Consider the following 27,178-nt stretch of genomic DNA (forward strand, 5'->3'; position numbering starts at 1 on the left):
CAATAATCGACATCATAAAAATTACGATTGATAAACTTACAGGACACTGCGTTGCCAAATACATTATAAATAGTAGTTTCTATACACTCACCCTTTTAGTGTTTTTGATGCATAACTGCAGTAGCCTATATGTGTTAAAGCAAAACATTGAATTATGGATAAGACGGTTGTGTTTTCATTATACACACTCAAAGAGAAGCACATTGGCTTGGCTAAATGTTTTAAAACGCTCTAAAAATATTATTGGCTATTAGGCTAAATTATAAATTTAATAACCTATTAATAATACAAACATTAATCTAACATGGAAACCTGGAAAACATTTAAAATAGCCTACTAACGCTAAAAATAAAACGAGAGAGAAATCTTTGGGGGGAAAAATAGCTCAACGGAAGAAAAAAAATAGCTCAACCTTAAACGGTTGAAAATGTCTATAAAAGCTAACCATAGGCCTGTATTTTAAATACTATAAAATAAAGGTTAGAATAAAATGATTATAATATAAAAAATGAAAGAAAAATATATTAAAGTGATGTTAAAATGTGCGTTAAACTCACAGATCGTGCAGTGATTGAGCGCAGTAGTCTGAACAGAAACGCATGAGCTGCTCGCGTCAACACTGCTCTTTGCTTAATTAAATATTTTCGTTTCGAATCGTTTCGTTTAAAAGTGGACATTTTAAGCTTTCTATACGCATATTTCTCATGTCTCTGAGGCAAGTATAGCTTGCTGCGTTTCGGTTTATTTATGAGATACGTGCTCTAGTTCATGAGCAATAAAAGCGATCACTCCGGCGACTTCGACACGATTAATGTCTGCTATTTGCTTATTATTTATTAAACCCAGGCAATTGACCAAAGAAACCATTATTAAAATTAAGATAGAATTTAAACAAAACGAAAGAATGCTTTCTACAAAACAAAACTTAATATTAAACTAAATATAACCACCAAAATCATTTCTGACTCACTCGCATCTTTGCACTTATCATAATCAGATGAAATGTAAAATAATATTATAATAGGCCTATTCAAACATATGCAAAAAGAAAGAAGACAAACATTGTTTAATGGCTACAACAAAGTGAGCTACAGATAAATGTCTGAGCTGGATTTAATTATTTCACAGGTGAGCGGTTCATGAGCGCGCCTGCGGATTATTGAGCTGAGTCACGTCAGCTTTATTTTTATAGTTCTTTTACATTGACGATTGTTTCACAGTGCATTGTTTCACAAGCAGCTTCACAGTGTTAAACGGGACAATATTACAGCAAAAGTTGATTTGGCTGTACAGTCGCTCTGGGAAAACAGTGTTATCAGCTTATTTCATTAATGTTAGTTTTAACATGAGTCACACCGGTCCGCTTCGCTCATTACAGGCTCGTTCTCCTAATTACAGTTAACGTGTCGGGCCGGGCCGGGCAAGGCTCGGACACAACGTGCACATGCTCTGGTAGGGTTTGGGCTTGATTTTTTTTGAGCACGATCTAAGCTCTAATTGACATTTAAGGTGTCTGCTCGACCACATATCCGTCGTCGTTGGGAAGCGGCTGCAGAGCGGGGCTCAGATGAGGCCACTACTGCTGGGTAGTGTATGTGGATATGGCTGCGGAGATTAGTGGTCTGTGCATCTTTAACCTTCAGTTTCTTTCTTTTTTTATGCACAGCCTGCAGATAGCCTCTGTTGGATCCGCCGGTTCACCATTTGCATTTGGTTTAAATCCATAATACTGCCAAATTACTGATGTACATCTTTTCTTGGATATTAAGCCGTTGTCCTCCATTTTATGCCTGGAAAATTTTGTGGCGCACGCAGGGGAGTGGGCGGGATCAGTGCGGAGTAGATGATATTATCGGATATCGCGATATTTTTGAATGCCATTATCGCCCCCCAAAAATTCACATATCGCCGACTGATTCAAGCTGATAGAAGAGCAACTTTGATTGAAATAACCACTCGTTACAACCGAGGTATGCAGCAAAACAATTTGTGAAGCCACAACACGCACAACCTTGAGGCGTATGGGCTACAACAGCAGAAGACCCCACCGGGTACCACTCATCTCCACTACAAATAGGAAAAAGAGGCTACAATTTGCACTAGCTCACCAAAATTGGACAGTTGAAGACTGGAAAAATGTTGCCTGGTCTGATGAGTCTTGATTTCTGTTGAGACATTCAGATGGTAGAGTCAGAATTTGGCATAAACAGAATGAGAACATGGATCCATCATGCCTCGTTACCACTGTGCAGGCTGGTGGTGGTGGTGTAATGGTGTGGGGGATGTTTTCTGGGCACACTTTAGGCCTCTTATTGCCAATTGGGCATCGTTTAAATGCCACGGCCTACCTGAGCATTGTTTCTGACCATGTCCATCCCTTTATGACCACCATGTACCCATCCTCTGATGGCTACTTCCAGCAGGATAATGCACCATGTCACAAAGCTCGAATCATTTCAAATTGGTTTCTTGAACATGATGATGAGTTGACTGTACTAAAATGGCCCCCACAGTCACCAGATCTCAACCCAATAGAGCATCTTTGGGATGTGGTGGAACGGGAGCTTTGTGCCATGGATGTGCATCCCACAAATCAGCTGCAAGATGCTATCCTATCAATATGGGCCAACATTTCTAAAGAATGCTTTCAGCATCTTGTTGAATCAATGCCACGTAGAAATAAGGCAGTTCTGAAGGCGAAAGGGGGTCAAACACAGTATTAGTATGGGGTTCCTAATAATCCTTTAGGTGAGTGTATATATGCCTATGGTATATACATTTGTTTTTAGTTTATATATTTCATTATCTGTTTTTAGTATTATATATATTTTTGCATAATTACAATTTAAAAATGTGATTTCCTGTCCTTCAAATTCTACTTCCTGTGAATTGAAAGGGAGACATTCTTTAATTCTGATAATTTTCTGGATTAACAAGAAAATTTTAAATGAATGTCCCACTTTTTTCCCTTACAATGTGCCAGCTGCAAATGGCGTTTACCCTTCCAGGAGCCGATATTTTATTCAGTTTGATTAATTTAGCCTCCATTTCTTCTGTTAGATTGTTTCAGTTAATCAATACCAATTAAATGTTGCTGTCAAAGCTGGCTTTCAGTTTTGTTGGTCCCAACTCGAGATTCATCAGCACTTTCTCAACTTGGTAACGGTTCCAATATAGCCCACACTCCAGAGAGCTTTAAATGAGTTTTACTAATTGATGAAATGTTTGAGTCATGAATTTGAGTGCAGTACAGCAATCCTTTTTATTTGCAAAATGCAACCTAATGAATATTCATGCATGTCACTTTCTTAACCTGGTAGTTATTTTTCTCATTATGTGAAGAATGTTTGTTTGGGGGGGTTTTGTCCTATATTTACACAAAAAGCTATTCTTATGCAGTGCTTGGGTGCCAATAGTTAATTTAATTTATGCTGGTGTTATAATTTACAGCCTGGTTACAGTGTAAAACAAGCATCTCTTCTCCCCTTTCGCTCTCTTCTCCTCCTTTAGATTGTCCTAGTTAATTTTCATGCTGTGTTACTCTTTTGTCATTCTGAATAATACATTGAATCAGGCCACAGAGAACAGTAAATTACAGTGTTATTTGCAATTTTTTCCCCCCGACCTTCTCATCTCTCTTTCTCCCTTCTATATTTTCACTGTGTCTTATCTTCCTTTCCAGGTTCTCATTCTCATTTCATACACAGCGTCTAGTTAACCATCATCCTTCAGATGCTGACCTCCAACTGTAACTCCTGTCTAACTATCAAAATCAGTTTTTTCTTGAATGTCCACTTGGGTATACTGGATTCCTGCTCTCAACGAAAAGGCTGTCAGTGTTCTTTTTTTGTTTTTTGTCCTTTGTGATGAAGACTCAATTAACTGTTGAGTTGAGTCTGTTTAGAAGAACACTAGGAGTCACATTTAAAATTCATCTTGCTTTCTCACCTCTTTTTTTTCTGGTAAAGATGCTAGTGCTAAACTGCCAAAAGCACCTAATTATCACCTAGCCCTTCTAAGGGGCTGTGTTTTATCGAGGCCCATTTGGGTTATTGATCTATGGTACGGATAGATATTTGGTCTTAGCAATTTGACAGTGAGGATATTCAGCTTTTAGTTTTCTTAAACTGAACAAAACAAAAACTGAGAAAACTGAAGCATCTTTTGTTTGCGTACTGGGCTTTTTGGCCACATTTGTGTCCTTTTTTTCAGATGCTAAGCCTTCAACTGCTGACATTTCTTGAGTGGTGCAGTGTAGGCCTCATTATGTTTAAACGGTGAAAAGCCAATGCCAGCCTCCTTGTTTACCCGACAGAGTTGTTGAATTGACAGGATGTCAGAATTTTCCACTTTCCCTTTTTTCCTGACAAAAACCTAACCACCCAAGCGATGCCTGTCACAATCTTTTAGAGGGCCTTTTTTAGTTATATCTACCACTGCTTAAATTTATCTTGGAAATTTAGAGACTTATCACAGTTAGCGAGTTGCGCACCATTACTTTTTTTGTCTGTCACAATGCAGGTGCAAAAAGATGGATGTAGGTCATTCTTGGAATGTGCTGAGTGTAGTTGTTGTCTTCAGGTGTGACAGCTATTTCCTGGAGTTCAGAAATCAGTCAACGTCAGTTCAGAGAGCCTGTGTTTCACTTGAAGTTCTCCGTTGAATGATGATAACATTATGTTAAAGGCAAGATAGATTGCCTCAGTTGCGGTTCCTCTAGGTTTTTTCCCCTAAATCATACTTGGAACAAAAACTTTGCGCCAGGGTAAGTGTAAGGTAAGGAAAAGATTACATGAAAGTGTAAACGTATCTAGTGCGTTTACTTCCATCGCCTTTCTTATCATTGAAGGTGTCTCGTCACCTCTGATAGGCACGTCTTCATAGGCCGGTGAGCCCCCAACAGGCCTGTTTTTTCGACGCCCTCCCTCAACTCAAGTGTGAATTTGAAACACTCTGGTATGGTGAAGCTGTGTTAGACAAACAGAACAACTATTGTACACATCACTGTGGAACAATGTAATCTCTGACGTGTTGTTTGAAGGTGGTGTAAGGGTGGTGTTTGGTTTCACAGGCTGTATTTACATTTCTCCAGACTAGGCATGTGTATGTTTTGGCGGTGTCTTTGTCCGACATGAACCCACATACTGAAGGTACGCATGAGGACATCAGTGTTATCATAGCTTTGTAGGATTGGGTGTTATATACTGATTGTTTCCTGGGGAAGTAGTGTAGTGTGTGTTGAAGTATAGGGGAGCATGGGTGTTCCCAACTAAATGGCTTTGCCATAACACTTATCTGAAACCTAAACATTTATTTAGTTTTAAATAGCAAATGTCCTTCAATTGCACCACCGAATAATGGTACAATATTGTTAATGTGTTCTTTTATTGGTGTTTTATGATGGAAAAACATCTAGGATTTAGGAAGGTCTAGGAAAAAGTGTTTGAACTCTTATGTAAATAAACTATACGTTATGAATAATTTAATCTATGGTTTTGTTAAATATATATATATATTATTTGACAATAGATGTAATTATGCTTTTTATTAATCTCACTTTTCATCTGAATCTGACATTTGAGAAATGTAGTCTGCCTGAATAGTTTTGAGGTTAAACATTTCTTTGTCATTGGACAACAGTGATCTGTGAATTTATTGATTATAGAATATTAAACGTATATGTCTATGTGTTAATGGCAGATTTAAGGATACAATATTTAAGATGTGTATGATAACGCATATCTTTATTTTGACAAGCAACACTTAGGGTAAGATGTTCCCATTTGATTTGGGGCAGGCGTTCTTGACAAACCATAATTATAATTCATATTTATTATTTACAATACATATATTATTACATATCTATATGAATTAGATTTTAAAAAATTCATTATTATTATCCTAACCTATGCCAGTTGAGTGGAATAATTCGACCTGAATACATAATCTATTACTACTATGATATTTCTTCAATTAAAAATATAGGCCAATATTTGATTAATCGAATTATATGGTGTAATTCAGACTGGGATAAATCTTTAACTAAATTTACAATTTAGCAGAAAAGGCACACTTTTCTTGAGCTATTTCCCTGTACTCTGAATTAACCAAAATTCACCTAGTATAAAAGCATCTGCTTAAATGTAAAAGTGTGTCCTCGTTTCTAAAATTTTCATCATTACAGTTGAAAAGCCTCAGTCAGAAACTCTGTTTAGATCGTATCTGAGGGGAGTGTGAGATTTTGAGCCTCACCGCTATCAGCAAAGAGTCCCATGTGGCTCGGAAGCCACAGGATGAGTCCCTAGGCTCTAGCGTCTATAAAGATTCTCTGTTTTCTTTCTCAGACAGAGATCATTTACCAGGCCTCTCTTAAATCCTGACTTAAAGCCGGGCTTCTCTGTATCCGCAGTTTCTTGCTCATCTTTCTGTGAGAGTAAAACATTTCTCGATCGGATAGCTCCTGTCAGAACTGGAATCATTCTGGCTGAAAGGGCATAAATCCCAGCAGGCTTTTGATGATTCCTGCTTCTGCATCTCCCTACCCAGGTGGGTCTCTCTTTTGGACGTTTTTGTCAAATTAGGATTCAGTCCTTGTCTTGACGGTTCAGTTGTGCCCTGTGAAATAAAGGTGCAGAGTCTTCTGGAGGAAATGTAAGGTTGCACAAATCACTTTGTATTTTCTTTTCGTACTGCCTAATGCCTGTTCAGCCTTGCTTTTTTGCTTCATTAATAAACCGAAGAGCTACTTGAATCTCTGCACTATGTCTGTTCCCTGACAGCACGTCTGCCTGGAGATGGGTCTCCTTTTTCTAGCTTGAATTCTCGCTTCGTCTTTTTAAAATATGAGATGCACATGTCCATCAAACACAAGGCGGTCCATAATAGCTGGTGATAGCTGCCGCAGGACCCAAGGAAGTATGCACTGTGACCTTTCCCAAGCAACTATCCTGAGTGGAGATGTCAAAAGCTGTAGACAAGGAAAAACAACTACTTCAAAGACGTCCAAAAACAAATTGGGCACTTGTACTATGTCTAGAATACAAATACTATACTATAATATAAAAAAGTCTGACTTCTTAATATTGCTTGTTAAAATCTTATTTCATAAGAATGTACACTAAGCCTGACTGACCATCAAACGGAGAAAGATGTATCTATAATGGCCTACTTGCGACATCAAACAGCAAAGGCTACCTGGATTGTGCTAACCAGACCTCGATCTCTTCCAAGAGGCTGTTTCCGCTTTTCACACCATGTTCTTTTTAGAGTGATGTAAAAATTGTGTTGGTTGGGGGGAAAGGACAATTTTCTACATATTTAAGCCAAAGAGCAATTTGAGGTTGAGGTTTTTGCAGTTATCTTGGCTCTCTTCAGAAACACTGGAGTGATTTTGGTTGCCCTCAGTGCAGCGGTCAGGGAACATTATGTCAGGATGTGAAACATTATTTTCAGAACCACTGCTATGAAGGATCAGAATGAAGATATTTGCGCAATATTTTATGGAAAAGGGGTTTTCTTTTCAGTTCACTAAGTGTTTTATATTTTATTTTTGTTCAGTCTCTTTTTAAGATGCCTCAGGTGTTTTATGAGTTTTACTCTCCTATATCTGCATTTGGAATTGAATATAGGAACTTTGTCTTTGTAAATGTCTCCACATGTCATATGTGGTTAACAAACCTGAAGATGTAAATGTCTGAGGAAATTTAAATGCCAGTACTAGTCTACCTCAACCTAGCTAAATACCTGTTACATTGCATTTATTTTCTGAAAAATGTTTGTTTTATAAGAAATCGGTGTCCTAGCTTGCTAACACAATACCTAGATTTCATGAATATCAATTATATAAATTTATTACATGACTCCATGTAAATTGACCTTTTTGACGCCAAGGCCCTACAAGACATATACAAGTATTTACAAGACATATTACAAGACAAAAGTTGAATGCCCCCCCCCCTCACATATTTCTAATACTAGTGAATATTACAGACATTTCAAAAACAGAAATTAAGTTCAACATTTAAAGGTTTATATAAGTAAATACATTAAGTAAATAAATAGATACAGTGGGTCAAAAAAGTATTTAGTCAGCCACCAATTGTGCAAGTTCTCCCACTTAAAAAGATGAAAGAGGCCTGTAATTTTCATCATAGGTACACTTCAACTATGAGAGAATGTGAAAAAAAATCCAGAAAATCACATTGTCGTATTTTTTTAAGAATTTACTTGCAAATTATGGTGGAAAATAAGTATTTGGTCACCTTCAAAAAAAGCAAGATTTCTGGCTCTCAAAAACCTGTAACTTCTTCTTTAAGAGGCTCCTCTGTCCTTCAGTAGTTACCTGTATTAATGGCACCTGTTGAACTCGTTATCAGTATAAAAGACACCTGTCCTCAACCTCAAACAGTCAGACTCCAAACTCCACTATGGCCATGACCAAAGAGCTGACAAAGGACACCAGAAAAAAAATTATAGACCTACACCAGACTGGGAAAACTGAATCTGCAGTAGGTAAGCAGCTTGGTGTGAAGAAATCAACTGTGGGAGCAATTATAAGAAAATGGAAGACATACAAGACCACTGATAATCTCCATCGATGTGGGGCTCCACGCAAGATCTCACCCTGTGGGGTCAAAATTATCACAATAACAGTGAGCAATAATACTAGAACCACACGGGGGACCTAGTGAATGACCTGCAGAAAGCTGGGACCAAAGTAACAAAGGCTATCATCAGTAACACACTACGCCACCAGGGACTCAAATCCTCCAGTGGCAGACTTGTCCCCCTGATTAAGCCAGTACATGTCCGGGCCTGTGTGAAGTTTGCTAGAGAGCATTTGGATGATCCAGAAAAGGATTGGGAGAATGTCATATGGTCAGATGAAACCAAAATATAACTTTTTGGTAAAAACTCAAATTGTTGTGTTAGGATGAGAAAGAATGCTGAGTTACACCATGCCTACTGTGAAGCAATGGGTGGGAGCATCATGCTTTGGGACTGTTTTTCTGCAAAGGGACCAGGATGACTGATCTGTGTAATGGAAAGAATGAATGGGGTCTTGTATTGTGAGATTTTTGAGTAAAAACCTCCTTCCATCAGCAAGCGAATTGAAGATGAAATGTGGCTAGGTCTTTCAGCAGTTGAAACACGCCTCATAATCACAGCCCAATGGAGTACTTTCAGACTCATATTCTGACTAGAATTGAGTATGACCACATCAGGCTAAATTTTCTATAAAATATTTCAGAACTTAACAAAACCGAAGAAAGGCATTATTTTATTAATTTCACTGACACAATGGTAGCATAGTAATATAGCCACACCCTGGTGGCAGCAAATCTAATTTGCAGCCAGTGTAGTCTAGCAACTTTCCATAGACTTGCAGGCTAGAAAAAACAATGTCTGGTCAAGCCAATGACATTATGTATAGAGTCGGTGGACGGGCTTAACATAAAGATGGCAGAGTTGTGACGATTCCGCGCGCTACTTGAAAACAAAGAAGCTGACAAACGGCGGTCTTTCGAAGCGGCTTTGGCCGTGACTCTGGAAGACTTGGAGTTAAGCTTTTCTTTGAGAAAAGAACAAAGAACGGCACTGAAGTCATTCTTAAGAAGGGAAGATGTGTTCGGAATTTTGCCGACTGGATACGGCAAAAGTTTAATCGATCAACTTGCTCCGCTTCAGGAACTAAATAAGATACAGCTGATGATAGTGAATGACAGAAACAAATAAGGACCTAATCAGAAACCAAGGAAACAGAACCTAAACAGAGCAGGGAAAAAAGAACTGAACGAGTCCATAACTGTAACATAAAAATTACCCTTTAAAAATACCCTCATTTTCCAAGAATGTGAAAGCCCTGATTCACAACAAAAAAAGTTTGAGGTAACAAATTGAAAGTTTAAGTCGTAATTCTTAGCTTATTGTGTTAGCAATTAAAAGATCACTATTAGTATAAAACATTGGTTGTTTTAGAGACAATTGGGCCCATCTTGCTTTGTCTGAGAGCTTCAAGAATGTCCTGGAACTCAAGTTTCAACAAAGGCTCTTCACAGGCATCAACCCTGTTTACATTGTGATCTCTGAGATATTGTCGTCCGAGGCGCAGAGCATTGCTGATGGATGACTGATAAGAGATCTTCAGCATAGAGCGAGGCGGGAGTTTTGAATAGATTTGCTCAGCGGGACAAAACTGTGTTCACTTATCCTTAAGGCTCTCCGTGCAGGTTACCCTCTGTTTGTTCTACTGCTCTGGTTTTTGTGTAAATTCTGTGCTCCTGTGAGGACGGACTGACCTGTGGTGGTTCCAGTGAGGGACGATCTGAAGTGTTTTGGAGAGGAAAACAAAAACAGACACCTCTCCCAGAGCTGTACGTGTGAAGAATACACATTGATTCTAATTGCTAGTTGTCACTGTGAGAATGACCAAGGCTCTGTATTAATTTATTACCCTTTTTTATTTCATTGCCCTTCCACAAAAGCTCATAAGTCAATAAAGGGGGTACTAATCAAGCTGCCATCTTTACTAATGAGATTCCCTATATTGGTTAACCTCAGAGTCACTTCATGGAAACATCTTTAAGCTTCCGTTGGCTTCCGTCAACTTCCCCCACAGCCTTCCCACACAATCCGCGTTAGCTCCCAGGGAACGTGAGCTCAGCCAGATGGGCCGTACTAGCGCCACCGCTCATGCTTTATTATGGACGCAATACAGCTGTTGTTTTTCTCTCTCAGCAAATGTGTCTGTCTCCAAACGAGAGCTCAGGGCTGGAGAGAGATTGCCGGCTGTGCCGCTTCATCCCTGCAGCTCTTCCAGCTTCCTCTGAACAATGTAATCGTGGAGGCGCAGGCCTTTAGTTAGTCAGAAAACAGCTTTCCTGTCATACTTTGTGTATGTTCTCTTTGAAATCACAAAGAGGTCGTTAAAAGGCCGTTAGATGGTTTAGTTGAAAATGTCTCTGCATTTGTGGGAAATGACCCCCAGGCTGCATACGCATTTTATTTATATATTGTGGCAAAACCTTTGTTTTAGAGACGTGTACTGCAGTAGTACCATGGTATAAAAGCCATGATATATTTAATAATCATTTAGATATATTAACACCAAACAAAGCATCACAGTCTTTTTTGGAATTCATGACTAATATATGTTTTTGGCATGTGGTACATAAACTAGGGTTCAAAAGTTTGAGGTAGTTGAGATTTTTTTCCAAATGTTTTTGAAAGAAGTATCTTCTGCTCACCAGGGCTGCATTTATTTGATACAGTAAATACAATAATACTGTGAAATAATATTTTTACCATTTAAAATGTATGCCGCCTTCTTGAATGTATTTTTACTGCTGGGATACACCTTTCTTTATTATTATTTATTTATTATCTCAAACATTTAAACGTTATATCAGTGAAACATGGTTCCGCCACAGTACTTTTTGTACAGGTTGCTGTGTTTATTTTATTTTTTTTAACTATTCATTTTAAACAGACTTCATTTCCAGTGTCATGGTTTGTGTTTTAATGTGTGGTTAATCTCTTGGGCTGAATATAACATTTAGCCCGTCATGGTGTCTGTCTGAAATGTCTCGCATACAGGCTGGATAATGCTAATATGGTTTCAAACTTGTCTACTTTGAGAATTAATATGTTTGACCTAAATATGTCAGTATTTGGGAAGTAGATGTTGATTTTTCTTTTTTAGCTATAAATCTCAGTTTTCTAAAAAGAAATTGATTGAAATGTGTCCCGTTTTTAACCTTTAATGTCATGCGTTGGGTCAGAGTTCACTCTTAGGCCAGAAATAGACTTGCGATTACCGAAAGCCATTGATTATAGTCATAAAGTTTTAAATATGGATATTTTTCGTACAAGAATGCATCACTTCATTTCAGAAGGCCTTTATTAACCCCCTGGAGCCGTATGGATTACTTTTATGATGAATAGATGGTTGTATGCACTTTTTGGGGACTTCAAAAAACAAGGTACCATCAACACCCGCTATAAAGCTTGGAAGAGCCAGGATTTTCTTTTAAATTATAACTGTGTTTGGCAAAAAGAAGAGTCATATACACCTAGGATAGCTTAAGGGTGAGTGAATTAAAGGATGATTTTTGGGGTAACGAACCCTTTAAGTTATTGAGGTTTGGCTCAGTTCTTTCAGAGAGTACAAATCTGTATATTGAAGCAAAGAAAGTGGCACATTTGCTTTTAATGGATTTATAAAAGCCGAGAAGCCAGAATGTGAGCAAAATGTAGCTTATTTTCAAATCCTCACAATTGTTTAATGCTTTTAGGTTTAATGCTTAAAATATAATCCCTCATTAGTGTTTGTTTCTCATTTGTATGCTGCAGTATTAACAAACACCATATATTAAGGAGTGAAAAAATAGCTTTACAAAAAGTGCTGCCGCAGCACTAGTGGTGCTTTAAGTCGAAAATGCCATAGTACTTTGAGATGGATGTGTAGCCTACCAATAAAGTGCTTGCTTTTCAGTTCATGAAAGGTAACTGTGTGAAATAATGGTGGGCGGCATGACTACAGTACATGATCACATATGTTTTTTTTTTTTTTATTCCTTCCAAATGATTTGAGGTCACAGATTTTTGCCTTTATCTGTAAACTCTACAAGTATATTTTGTTCCTGCTCCCGATTGCTCACTGAAGCTGTGACTGTGAAGAGTTATGAGAAAAACAACCTTGAGGATGTTCTCCTGAACAATTCTTGCTTAAATACCTTCATTCAAGCCTCTCCTCATCTCGCAAACACAGATGCAGACACTTGAACATGCTATTCTGATTGTCCACTCGAGAAGCCTGTTTTCTTCTGCTTCTTTGTCTACCGTGAAAGTTCTCCCTCCCCTGCTTACACAGGAAATTGAGGTCTGGATTGCTGGAAAATATTCTCCCCTTGGTTTACTGGTTGGAAGCCTATTGCTGGGATGCCATGAGCCTCTTGTAAGCCGAGTTATGATGAAAAGTGTCTGCTTTTTTTTCTGCTTTTGTGTCTGTCGGAACATTCCAGTAATTTGCTGTTCTAAATCACATATTGATACCGTTCAGAGTTTTGGGAGGATTCCTTTTTTTATTTTAAGAAAATATTTTAAGAACTTTTATGCAGCAAAGACATTTGTAATGTTACAAAATATTTCTATTTCAAATAAATGTTCTTTTGAAAGAAAAAAACCCTGAAAATATACAACATTTTCCACAAAAATATTCAGCTGCACTTATCAACTGATAATAAGAAATATTTATTGAGCATCAAATCAGCATCATGTGACACTGAAAACTGGAGTAATGGTCTGGAAATTCAGTTTTGATCACAGAAATAACTTCCATTTTAATATCGGTTAAAATAGAAAACCGTTAAGTTTTGAGTTAAACAGTTGAGTTTAAAATGCAATATTCCACAATATTACTTCTTACTGTATATGATCAAATAAATGCAGCCTTGATGAGAGAGAGATTTTTTCAAAAACATGAAGAAACCTCAAACTTTTGAGTGTAATGATTTCTCACAATGAATCAGATTTTATTCATATGTTCCTATTATGTTATCTCACACACTCCTTTAAAAATAAAGGTTCTATCTTTTCCTGAAGAACATGGAATCCATGGAATCTTCAGATTACAAAAATGTTCTTCACACTAAGAAAAAAAGGTTCCTTTGAGAACTGATCACTGAAAGATTCTTTGGGGAACCCAAAATGGTTCCCCAAAGTGGAAACCCTTTTTGGAACCTCTATTATTATTATTATTTAACTATATAGTTCAGTTAAAGGCGGGGTAAGTGTTACTTCTAAACTGTTTTACAAAAAGGACTCAGGCCGAGTGGAATAACAAACTTGTAGCCAATCAGCAGGTAAGGGGCGTGTCTATGGTGAGAAGAGAGGCTCAGTGCACAACATTATTCGAAACACACGAGTCACACAGGACGGACATTAGCCAAGAAAGAACTAATAAATGCTGGCTTTTGCTTGAATATACTCGTGTGTCATGTTCGCTTGTTTTTCCATTTGCGATCGTATTGTCGCTCGCTTCAGTGATGATAAAGACCCGTTTATTTCCACACCGTATGGAGCATCTAAAACCCCTCAGTGTTTCAAGGTTTCAAGTGTCAGCTCACAAAATGTGTCCGACAAGTAAGATACTATTCTCCTAATATATTTTTGTTTCCTCCTTTCATGCTCTATAGAACCCTTATCCGGTCATAATTGTAGTATGTTGTTAGCTGGACTATCGAGCTTGTATACTAACGTTATCGAGATGTTCATGAGAACTGTTTGTGTTTTGTGATCGCTCGTTTTGCGAGCAACTCTAATCTTTTCATAATTGTAATATGTCGTTAACTGGACTATCGTTCTCGTGCCATTGAGTTGTCATGAGAACGGTTTGTGTTTTTTTGTTATGAAGGGGTGACTTTTTTTATTGAATATTCGACCTGGATTAGTTACACACAGATTCTGCTGTAGTCGTTGTCTGGGTTATGTATGTGTGGGGCGGAGCTATCAAAATAGGGCCGAGACCATTTTTGGGGGTAGGGGCGTGTTTGTTTTGGTGATTTGAAATCTCAACAACGGTTACCAGAAAGCACTTACCCCACCTTTAATGCAGAAGCAGGTCTCTTAAACAGCATTGGATTTTAAGATAGCTATCTATAACCATACCTCTTCCAATAAATATAAAGTTCAGTACATCAATATATATTATGATATTGTTAGGATGGTGTGTTTGTGATAGGAGCCCATGTCATTGTGTATCCAAAGAGACCATACTGAGAAATGTCAACCTGTTTCTTTATTAATTGAACTGTGGGAAATCATATCAAAGGGAACATAAACAAGGAACTCAAGTATAGTGACAGCAATATCATGAGACAAAGAATGGCAATATTGATATATGATTGTATCAGTAAAGCCCTGATCGGACCTCATGAATTTTTCTTATTTGTTTTATCCTTTCTCTTCCCAATAAATACACATCTCGCTTGTGTCTCAATCCTCTGCCTCCACACACCATCGCTGTTTGTCTCAAAGTACTGCAGGGTGTTTTGGACCAAACCTGGCTATCTTAAGTTAATTAAAAACTGCACGATCAATATATCTCATTATTCTATGAATGTCTTCCTGCCTGTTTTTTCCATCAACACACTCAGGAAGAGAATATGTCTGCAGAAGACACCTTTTCTAGAAGCGTGACCAATCGGTAGATTGAGAGTTGTTCTGACATTACCATTCTTTTTTTGGTGTGGTAGGTAGGTAGGTATTTATTTATTTATGTTTGTTTGTTTGTTTGTTCATTTATTCATATCAGTTTTTATTTTTTTTATTTTTTTTTATTTACTTTTTTGCTGCTCCATTTACTCCATTGGGCTGTGATTATGGGGCACGTTTCAACCGAACCAGGAAAGACCTCAGTTGGATAGACCTACAACCAATCTGAGCAACGAAGTGACATCAACAGGGCTTAACTGCACTGTGTTGCCAAGTCCGCGTTTTTTCCCGCGGATTGTTTTGTATATCCGGGGGTTGAAGCGACTATTATGGGATATATAGACCCATGAGTGCGAATTTTAGCAGGCAACCTTGCCAAAATAACACACATTTTACCCCCCAAACACCATTTTTTCCCCGGAGAAACCCCCGAGAAGCTATTATTTAGGGCTAGTAGTTGGCGGGTTTTGTTGTTGGGGCGGCAGTGGCTCAGTGGTTCATGTAGGTTGTCTACAAACCGAAAGGTTGGTGGTTCAATCCCCGGTTCCACCTGACCAAGTGTCGAGGTGTCCATGAGCGAGACACCTAACCCCAGCTGCTCCCGACGAGCTGGATGGCGCCTTACATGGCTGACACCGCCGTCGGTGTATGAATGGGTGAATGTTAGGCAAAAATGTAAAGCGCTTTGGATAAAAGCGCTATATAAATGCAGTCCATTTATCCAGTCCATTTGTTGTAAAAACTTGGCAACCCTGTCACGCGTGCTGGTATCAGGCTGGAATACACGATCTTTGCCGGTGTTGTAAAAAAATAAAAGAATGTAATGATACACAGAGTACTTACCCAACATGATCATCATTTCTGAGAGAAATTGTGAAGGTGAAAAACAAGCTCTCCGTTTTGGATTCGAACAAATATAATCCAAGCCCCTTTGATGACGTGATGATGATTACTGTTGATCATCTGTCCGTCATCGTCTAAAGCCCGCTCTGATGATTTCATTGGTCCAAACAGTTTCTGTTTGGGGATAATTACTCCTCTATGGAGCAATGCCAGACCGAACCGCCCGACCTAAAAAATGTGTGGGCGGGGCTGAGTTCGGCTGGCATCCAGGCTAGGTTTATTTAGGAATGGTGTATCGATTACACTAGAGTATGAATACTTGAAAGATCGGAGTTATTGCGCCGGAGACGGGTATATCTAATATTTAATGATATAAATGTAAAAAATGAAATAAAATAAACAAGTTGTGAACCCTGTTTTGTTTTCAGAAAGTTGAAAGTTGAATATAACTTTCAAAAAAAGTCCAATACAAGCGTCACTGCCACTCATCAATGGCAGCCTTCACAGTTGCCAGATGACAAAAGCAATCCTCTGTCGGCTGGACCATCCGTGTTTAACAATGCTCAGTCCGACTTTTGCGGACTTCGAAGGCATGACCATTAAAGGGTTCAGCCATTGAATTGGGACACAGCTTTAGTGTAAACCTCGCTTTTTTTTCATGCTTTTCAATGCAAAGAAAATACTTTTTATTGCTGTTTACTTTGTGTAGATCGCATATGTCACTTTTTAAGCCACATTTTGTCTATTCAATGCTTTGCATGTTAGCCACAATTATGTTAATACCTTAATTATCTTCTTTTGGATTTTTAGCTTATTGGCTAATCTGGATGTGCTTTTAAATGAGTTACATAGGCCCCATTTACACTGCATGGTTCAAGTGACCCAATTCCGATTTTTTTCCTCTCATGTGGCTAGACATGTGCCGATTTTCGATAATGCGATTTATCACGATAATGAATATGCACGATATTGTTATCGTGGGCACTTTAAAATATCGTAAATAATAATTTATTAACAATTTATAATTTTTTTATGATGCACTCAAGAATACTTTGCCCAACAACCGTATAAATGCTCAACACCGCTGTATTCTGCGTCAAAGGGACACGCGCTCAGATATAAACAAGCCCAACGTGCGTTTGCACATGACTGAACCGGAGAAGGAGACGCGCTGCTGAAGTGCCGCTCAGTGACAGCAGAGGGCGCTGATGAACTGCAGAATGCCACGGTTACCCCGGAAACCAGCAAACAAACAAAAACCGCGTGTAGTTTTTAAAACAGCCATTCGTTTTTTGTAATCTCTCAATGTTGTTCATCACAGCACCAAATACTTAATACTTAAAGACTTAATACGCTATTTATTTTCAAACTTAAACATTGTTATGCTTTAATCTGGACTACAACATGCCCTAATAATTAGAACTGTTCTGATTATTTGTTATTGTTCAGTAAAACTTTGAGACATACGACTTCATTAGTTAACATGTTAATTCATTATTACCAAACTGACAATGAAAAATACTTATAAAGAATTAATCATTCTATGTTAATTTCTTAGTTACTGTTTGTAATGACATTAAAATCCAAATAACTTTTTAATGGACCTAAGATTAAACTAACAATGATCAGTATTTCTTAACTAACATTACCAAAATCATTATACTTTCTGTACCAAATGTAGCTTGCTCAATCTTAGTTAATGCATTAAATAATCGGACCTTATTGTAATTTGTTAGCCTATACCTGTTGTTCTTTATAGCCTAATTCTTTTGCAATTTAATCTGTTTGAAAATTGTACTTCTACAGCTCTGAAAAATATCAAGAGACCACTTAACATTGATTTCTCAATGAGTGGTCTCTTAATTTTTTTTCCAGAGCTGTATATATTTTTAGTGCATTATTATATTTAAACATTCAGTTATTTTTGTTCTTACAAAAATAGTTCTTAAAGCTGTTATGCTATGGCAACACTTTTTTTTGCAACTTATTTCAATATCGTGATAATATCGTGATAAAACTTCATCAATTAATCGCAACATGAAAAATTGATATCGGCACATGCCTACATGTGGCACAGTTTGGATATGACGTGAATGTGTAAGCAGTAAAAAAACGCATGAATTACGATATCCTCAGATCGGATTCAGGCCTCACTCATATGTGGTAATAAATCCGATATGATTCGGATGCGTGCATTAGCGTTTGCCATGTAAGTGGTCAAATCGGATATCCCCAGTAAATGCGAGTCGTACATCATTGAAAAAAGGACGGAGGCGAATGACGTCAACTCAGGTGGACACAAACTGCGATCCAGTGTTGCCAAGTCTGCGGTTTTCATGCGGCATTGGGCTACTTTAACACAGTTTTGAGTTGCAATTGGATGGGTTTTGTTGTGAAAACCTGGCAACCCCGTCAAGGGCTCTCCTCTTTTTCTCAGTCTTAAGCAGGGATGTAGTGGAGGCTAAACGGATGTAAACGCCGTTTACGCACCTCCCAAAATTCAGAACCCGCCGTTTACCCACCTCCAAAGTGCGTTTATCCACCTCTAAATAGAGTTTATCCACTTCTAAATAGCCTACAGTTCCTAAGACATTGTAAATTAAGCTTATGTCGTTTTAGTTTCATATTGTTCATTTTCATTGGTTGTTTGTTGTACAGTTAGACGAAGTCTTTCATATTGCGCTGCAACTGTCAGCGAGAGTAGTGGGAAGTTTGGATCATTTTACTGACTCGGATCTTTGAGTCTCGTTCAGCAAAATGAACCAATCTTTTCTCTTCCCGTCTCTATGGGACTGACAGGAAGAGCAAAAGACTCGGATCTCACCTGTCGATTCAGAATCAGAACAATCAGAACCCATATGTTGCGTAATGCGCATGCGCAGTCAACACAAAATGAACGAATCACTCTCTGAGACAACTCGGTAGTCCCGAGTCATATTAAAGATTCGTTCAAAAATGGATATCCAGAAATGTTCAAAATGACAATTATCCATTTGTAGTACATTTAATCAGCTTGTGACACTTTTCAATCACTTTTCAAGTGGACAAAGAGGCACTCTGGACATTGTTGTGATATTAATTAATCACAGGCAGCTGGTTTAATGTAGAGAGCATGTCGAAACCCTGTAAAAAGCTGTAATGATGCAGTGTATTTTGTGTTCAAATGGAACATTTTTGGTTTTATTGTTTTTATAGTTTAGCAAAATTGTCTGTTAATGTCGGCAGCCATAGGCTACACTTGTGGAAACTACAGTCCAACTTATATTGTCTTTCTTCTGTTGATTACAGAAACTGGGTTTTCTTTAAATTAAAATATGTGGCACCAAATTCATCCTTCTGTCGTTAATCTGCACCTGCCTCATTAGCAATTGGCAAAAACTGAAATCGACAACTATTTTGATAATCGATTAGTCGGCTTAATTAATTTTTTAAGACAAAAGTCAAATTCTTTGATTCCAGCTTGTTTAATGTGAATATGTTCTAGTGTGTTCTCTCATATGTGCTCATATTAGCCACCTCGTTTTACTACGAATTGCCGTGAGATCGGGCTGCATACACCGGTAGGCAGTGGCCCACCTTACCGTGACCACGATGCAGTCACCCAGAATTTATAGTTTACCCACCTCTTTTTTTTACCACTACACCTCTGGTCTTAAGAGAGAAATGTTTTGCCGACTTTAAAGATGTGTGGAACAGTGCAGACAGCAAAACATTGTGCAATCATTTTGTCTGCGTCCATTGCATATCGCGCTGTTTTACTTCCTTTCACCGGTTAAGAACGTCTTGGGCTGTTTTCCCAGTGTACAGTGTAAATGCAAATATCGGATACGGGTTGCTTTTGAAAAGATGATGTAAGCGGGTCGTCAAAAAAATCGGATATAGTCACCAAATCGGAATTGTGCATCAAGACCTGCATTGTAAATGCAACCATAATCATCATTTTATAATAAATACATTTTAGAATTTTAACATGAACCTTTCTCGTAATCAATTCCCCATTGTTCATTGGAAGGACTGCAGGTTTTCAGAAGGATTTGATTCTCTTGATGTAGGAGAGATCCTTATTTGACAGCAGGCCGACATTCCTCTGGATTTATGTCTCTCAGAGACACACTACAAATGTGCTCTCGGTTAATGAGTTACATCTTCACAGCATTCCACGTATCTGCTCCAGTCTGATAGCATGCCTGCCATTTGAATCCTGTTAGAGACAACACGTGCGAATTCCACAGGCGTTCTTTGCAAAAGAATTACCATGTTTGTCTTTTCTTCCTCACCTGAGCCTGATTGATTCTTTTGTTGCCTGTTAGACTCGTAGACGTTAATTATCAGGTGGTGATAACACATGATGAACAAAACTGTACAAAGCTTTGTTGGGCTGTTTGGAGGTTTTGTTTCCTATTTGGCTCCAGGTAGTACTTCCGCTCTCATCAGAGAGTTGTGCACAAAATGAGCGCAGCAGTGCACGGCAGACGCATCTGTGATTTATATTGCATTGATGGCGTTTCTTCAGCGCAGCATGAGCACTCGGCTCAAAACAGGAAATACGCTGCAAATGTATTCCCCATGGCAGAGAGTGTGGCTGTGTGAAAACAGCCTTCAACTCCAATTAGTTTGAGATAACTTGACTGGCAAGGGGAAAAAAAGGTACTTATTTTTGAGACCATTCCCGCTTTTAACATTTCTCCCGCAGCCGTTGAAATAATTCAGTCCGTTTAATCACAGCTGAAAGTGCTGCTTGGCGGTCCTCTTTTCAGTTTGTGAACTGTAAGAATGCTAAATGTACCGAATGCCATTTTTCGGTAGTCGGCTTGTTTACTGATGTTCAGAGACAGATGGAACTTGCGAAGGTTTAACCAAACAGAACCAAAAGATTTATTCTCATCACTAGACAACCACATGTTCTATTAAGTTTTTGTTATACATTATAATTGTAGTTATTATATATGTTTTTATTGACCATTGACTTTGTTTTTTAGTCATTTGTGTGACTGTGATTACAAGCTATTTAAATATTTAATTGTCCGTACTGTTGTGAAATGTGTATTTATAAAATGTATATAATAAATTGTTATAAACAAGTAATTAATATATACGATTTAGTGCTGTCAAATCGATTCATTTCGATTAACCACATATAGCAAAAGTTTGTAAATATATAGTATATATTAGCGATGCCACAATTCTCAATATAATATTGAACCGTTCGGTACGGCATTCACGGTTAAATACGCGCTTGTGAATTGCGTTTTTTCTGGTTTTGCATTTAATTTATTATTTTTATTTCTCTCCATTTTAAATATTTCTCTGTTTATTTCAGCTCTGTTTGAGTGTGCCTGTGAGTCAACGTGCTGATATGAGCAAATATCCAATCATTTGCACTAAAGTTTGGGGTGTTTAGCCACACTTGAAATGCTGGTGTCAGAGAGTTATACTCACGGAACACGATAGTTATTCACAATCACGAAAGTTCATTATTTGAATGCATTTTAAAGCCTTGCCGGTTAAACATTTCATTCGTGTGCTTTTGCATTGTTTTACATGTGCTGAGCGCGCGCACTAAAAGCCTGTCAAACACGCGTGATTACTGGACTGAGTAGTCTTACTGCGCTAATACTGTCAAATACACCAGTGGTTTTCAATCCTGTCCTGGAGGCACTCCAGCCCTACACATTTTGTATGTCTCCCTTATCAGACACACCCAATTTAGTTCTTCCAGTCTCTACTAACGTGTTGATGAGTGGAATCAGGTGCGAGAAAATGTGCTGGACTGGGGTGCCTCCAGGACAAGTTTGAAACCACTGAAATACACACAAGGTTAACATATATATACTCAGTCGGTTATGTCTAAAGTGAAAGTTAAATCGTGTGTGTCTGTAAATTAGATGCGAGCAGGTCGTGAACACTTGTCCTTAAAGGGATAGTTCACCTCTAAAATAATGTTAATAAAACAACAAAAGACAAAGAGAAAATCACCCACTGCTCTTGAATAAATAAGTAACAATTTTAATACAGTAGCCTTTAATCAATGTATATTTTATATTGAAGTCTATGTAGTGTTTACATTAGGGTAAAAGGTATTTTTTAAAGTAAATTACTAAGTTTAAGGTTTTTCAAGTCTTTTAAGTAAAATAAAGAGAGTATTACAATAAAAATAAAAATTCTCCTTAACCTCTTTCTGTTCCTGTCACCTAAGTATAGAATAGCAAAAAACTGAACCGAACCGTGGTTAAAAACTGAGTATGTATTGAACCGTGGGCTAACTGTATTATCCTGAGTATATATACATTAAATTGTCAAAAGTATTAGGACACCCCTCCAAATCATTGAATTAAGGTGTTCCAATCACTTTCATGGCCACAGGTTTATAAAGTCAAGTCAACTTTATTTATATATCGCTTTTACAATGATGATTGTTTCAAAGCAGCTTAACAGTGTTAAACAGGAAAATATTTCAACAAAATTTGATTCGGCTGTACAGCTGTTCTGGAGAAAACTGGTCATCAGCTCATTTCATTTTATCATATAGTGACAATGTGGGTAGATTGGTAGTATAGTTGATGCAGTTCATTTAGTAAATAATTTTATTTGCATATTTAGTTGAAAATTTAGATCGAAATTTTAGTGTCCCCAACTAAGCAAGCTAAATCAAGCCCTTAGGCATGCAGATGCTTCAGCAAACATTTGTGAAGAATGAGTTGCTCAGTGAACTCAAGCGTGGTACCGTGATAGGTTGCCACCTGTACAATAGTCAAATCGTGAAATTTCCTCACTACTAAATAATCCATGGTCAGTTGTTAGTGGTATTATAACAGAGTGTAAGCAATTGGGAACAACAGCAACTCAGCCACGAAGTGGTAGGCCACGTAAAATCACAGAGCGGGGTCAGCGCATGCTGAGGTGCACAGTGTGCAGAAGTCGCCAACTCAACAGCTACAGCCCTCCAAACTTTGTGTGGCCTTCAGATTAGCTCAAGAACAGTGCGTAGAGAGCTTCGTGGAATGGGTTTTTGTTGCCGAGCAGCTCATCCAAGCCTTACATCACCAAGTACAATGGAAGTTGTCGGATGCTTTGGTGTAACGCACGCCACCACTGGTCTCTAGAGCAGGGTTGGCCCCTTCCTGTAATAGAATAATTATTTGTTTATTATTCCACTATAATAAATAATTTCAATTTAAAGCAATATGTATTTTTATTTATTTTGATCTGTTATTGATTTAGCCTTCCAATTAGTCTTTTTTATTTTTATAAAATACATTTTTCATTTGCTAAATAAATCCTTCAAGGCTGATGGACTGATTCTGATCTGGGTTTATTTTGCATGAATGACCTCCTGACTGTACAATATTACTTATCTACTGTATCATGTGTTACTTGGACACACACTTCTACTTTGGCTTTGGTTAAGAGCCTTGTTGCAGTGTGTTGCTGTTGGCCGCCTCAGTGTTAACATTCTTTTTTCTCCAAAGGTAAGATGTCAGATGCCCGAGCTGTGCGCAAACAACAACAGCTCAACAACCTGCTTGCCATGGTGACTGAGCTGGCCCACCCAGGCCACACTGTGGTGGATTTCTGCAGCGGGGGGGTAGGTTGCCTTCTGACATTTTAAAAATGTATTTGACTTGTTTCTGTTTCCTTACAGGACCCGCTGTATGTCTGTCAGTAAGCATCTGTTCTCCTCCCTTGTCACCTCATGTAATCTTTGGGAGTGCTCTTGTTATTCTGTGCATACATATAAGCCTTGACGTTACAGCTCTTGGGCAACAGGTCGATATTCTGATGGCCGCCTGTATTCTCCAGAGCAGACTCTGATCCGATGAGCCTTTTGAGGTCTGTTTCTCCGAGTTCTTTAGCTGCTTTTTCTTTGTTTGTTTTCTCAGGGGCACGTTGGGATTGTTTTGGCGCACACGCTTCCTAAATGTCAGGTAAGACTTTCTGATTTGTTCAAGTGTAGCAAGTTCAAGTTAACAGAATCAAAAGAAAAGAAACCAAATCTGCCTTCCTCCCAGGTGAGCTCATTTGTAGACACTGGAAAAATAAACTGATTCCACTCTATTGTTGTTTTTTTCTCCCTAAGCCCTTGTAGGGAAAATTGTACTTTAAACAATGCGGATAGAAAAATCAACTCGGTACTAGAATACTCTGAGTGCTAATACATATTTAATGGTTCAGTGGATTATTAGGTAGTCATTTAGAAGATGTACTTCATATTCTCCGATTATTTTCTTTCCTTTTGATGAAATGGCTTTTCAAAGAGCAATTCGAGATGAATTAATAAACAATTTGGCAATGAACCAGTAAGTTGTAAGAGATATAATATGTGGCATGGTGAGAGATCCTATTTTTGTTATTGATCAAGGTTCTTCTCATTGAAAATAAAGAGGAGTCTCTGGTCAGGGCCAGAGACCGAAGTGCTCAGCTTGGACTGACAAACATTGGCTTCATCCAGACAAACCTCGACTACTTCACTGGAAACTTCAACATCGGGGTGAGAACCGTCTTATATTAAGCATGCATACTGCTTGTGAAGTGTAAGACATGCTATTTGTGCATTTCTCTTATATTTAGAGAGATTGTTGTTTACGGTGCATATTAATATCCTTTAAAAGTCTTGGCTTCCTCTGGCTTACTATTACAGATTTAGATGGCACATCTTTATTGTGTGCATTTATATTTTTATATTTGCGTGCTTGTATTTGCAATTTAATTCAGGTTTTATTCTTTTATGAATTGGTTAGCTTGTGAAAATGCATGCAGATTTCTGATACTCCAAACAAAAGTAGTGTGTGGAGAACATGTAAAGCCTGTTATGAAGTTAAAATTAGGATTATAATAATTTCTCATAAGATTTTAGATAGCATTGGAGTCTCTCCTATGCCAATTAGCACATGAGGGTTCTTGGTTTTACATTTTTTTTACATTTTTGTTTAATTCTAGTTTTACATTAGATAGATTTCACTGTGGTCTGAGACGTTTGGATCCTACTGCAGCCTTTCATCGATAATTGCTTTGGTTAATGTTTGCTTTCTGCACTTGTTCTTGCTACGAGCAGTTTCAATAATTTCACATGAGGAACATACATTTTTGCCAGAAGGTATAGATATCTCTTCATTTGCATTGCAAAGCCTGTTTAAAAGGATAGGTTCGGGCAGAATAGTTGCAGCTTGTTTGATTCTTCCTGCCATCCATATTAATTATGCCATTAACCCTCACGCCTGCCCTTTGTTTCCTTTCAAAAGTGAATGGGTTGCTCATTTCAGCATTTTGAGTGATGAAATTGGCTCCTCCACAACTTTAAGTTTACATTTCATTTCAAATTAGACTTATTGTGGAACAATGATATTATTTCCAAATAGTCATTTGCACGCATTTATTTGCTCTTGTATTTTACATTCGATCAAATATTGTAACCACAAACATAGAAGTTAGACAGTGCATTTCTTTTATACAATCTAGTTGGATTGTATTTTTGTTAAGAGCGCTCTCTAATCATATTTGATGTAGACAAAAATGTATTTACTTTTTTTTTTTTTACTGAATTATCTGGCAAATTGTTTTGGCTTGTTTGGAGTACACACCTTGCATTTTTTTTATTACCGTTTGCCAATGTGATGAGGGAATAAAAACGTAATTTAAAATATATTCTCTTAAAACAAGTATTTCCTTGCAAAATTTTGCATGTTTTGAAACCCATATAAAATACTGATTAAAATGATTTTATCTTTAGGTTTAAGCTTTGAGGGGTACTGTTGTCTCTATGATGAATGAGGAAGTGTGTACTTGCTGCAGTTCTTGTGTTTGTTTCTGGAGGTAATGAGATGTTTCGTTCTGCCAGAGACCTGCAGGCTCTGGCCTCATATCCACAGAGAGCTGCAGCTGCAGTATTGAGCTTCACACACTGCCCCTGTGTGTGTGTGTGTGTGTGTGTGTGTGTGTGTGTGTGTGTGTGTGTGTGTGTGTGTGTGTGTGTGTGTGTGTGTGTGTGTGTGTGTGTGTGTGTGTGTGTGTGTGTGTGTGTGTGTCTGTGTGTCTGTGTGTGTCTGTGTGTGTCTGTGTGTGTCTGTGTGTGTGTGTGTGGGTTGGGGGGTGGGGGTGTTGTGCTTCCGACACAAACGGTCTTTATCAGACCTTTACTGGTTCCCAAATCTAATTCCTGTATCTATGTAGAATTTATTTTGGGCACAGAGCACCTATCAATCATTTAAAAATAAAAATCTAGAAATAAAAATCTTTTTATCTAGATTCAGAGCAAACAGTCAACTAAGAAATAACTAGGAAAAACTAGAATATTTTTTTTTCCAGACCTCCATGCGGGATAGAATATCCTCCACTCACATTGCCACAACTCTGCAATAAGTGATAAAAGCTTTCTCTTTCTTGTAAATCTGACTTTTTTTTTTTAGCACATGCGACAAGTGATTGGACATCTTGTTGATCACATTAAATATCATGTACTGTATATTGTTAAACATTAGATATGAATATGAATATAATAGATTCAGTGCGCCTTAGAACTACAGAGAAATGGTGCTTTAATGGGAGCAACGCCGCAAACGTGGACGCTAAAAGCTAATGCTACCATGTGACACCACATTTATTTGCTTACACCACATTTTATAGCCCTTTTTCTTGACAAAAGATATTTCCAAATTATTTTTTGCGATATTTGAAGTATCTACATAGAGTTTACGGTGGGGCAAAAAAGTATTTAGTCAGCCACCAATTGTGTAAGTTCTCCCACTTAAAAAGATGAGAGAGGCCTGTAATTGTCATCATAGGCACACTTCAACAATGAGAGGCACAATGAGAGAAAAAATCCAGAACATCACATGTCTGATTTTTAAAGAATTTATTTTCAAATCATGGTGGAAAATAAGTATTTGTTCAATAACAAAAGTTAATCTCAATACTTTGTTATATAACCTTTCTGGTCAAACGTTTTCTGTAAGTCGCCACAAGGTTTTTACACACTGTTGCTGGTAGTTTGGCCCATTCCTCATGCAGATATCCTCTAGAGCAGTGATGTTTCGGGCTGTCACTGGGCAACACAGATTTCCAACTCCCTCTAAAGATTTTCTATGGGGTTGGAATCTGGAGACGGGCTAGGCCACTCCAGGACCTT

General features: G+C 37.9%; 1 protein-coding gene across 3 annotated transcripts in view; it reads left to right on the forward strand.

The window, feature by feature from the left end:
• The window catches only part of gstcd (glutathione S-transferase, C-terminal domain containing), a 68,934-nt gene that overhangs the window by 18,502 nt on the left and 23,254 nt on the right, over window positions 1-27,178 (forward strand). For all 3 annotated transcript variants that reach the window (XM_067440974.1, XM_067440976.1, XM_067440975.1), the window contains exons 6-8: window positions 23,526-23,641; window positions 23,937-23,981; window positions 24,416-24,544. In XM_067440974.1, the coding sequence (XP_067297075.1) occupies window positions 23,526-23,641; window positions 23,937-23,981; window positions 24,416-24,544 (290 nt within the window). The remainder of the gene's footprint in view (window positions 1-23,525; window positions 23,642-23,936; window positions 23,982-24,415; window positions 24,545-27,178) is intronic.

This window comes from Pseudorasbora parva, chromosome 4, assembly GCF_024679245.1.
Source record: "Pseudorasbora parva isolate DD20220531a chromosome 4, ASM2467924v1, whole genome shotgun sequence".
Classification (NCBI taxonomy): Eukaryota; Metazoa; Chordata; class Actinopteri; order Cypriniformes; family Gobionidae; genus Pseudorasbora; species Pseudorasbora parva.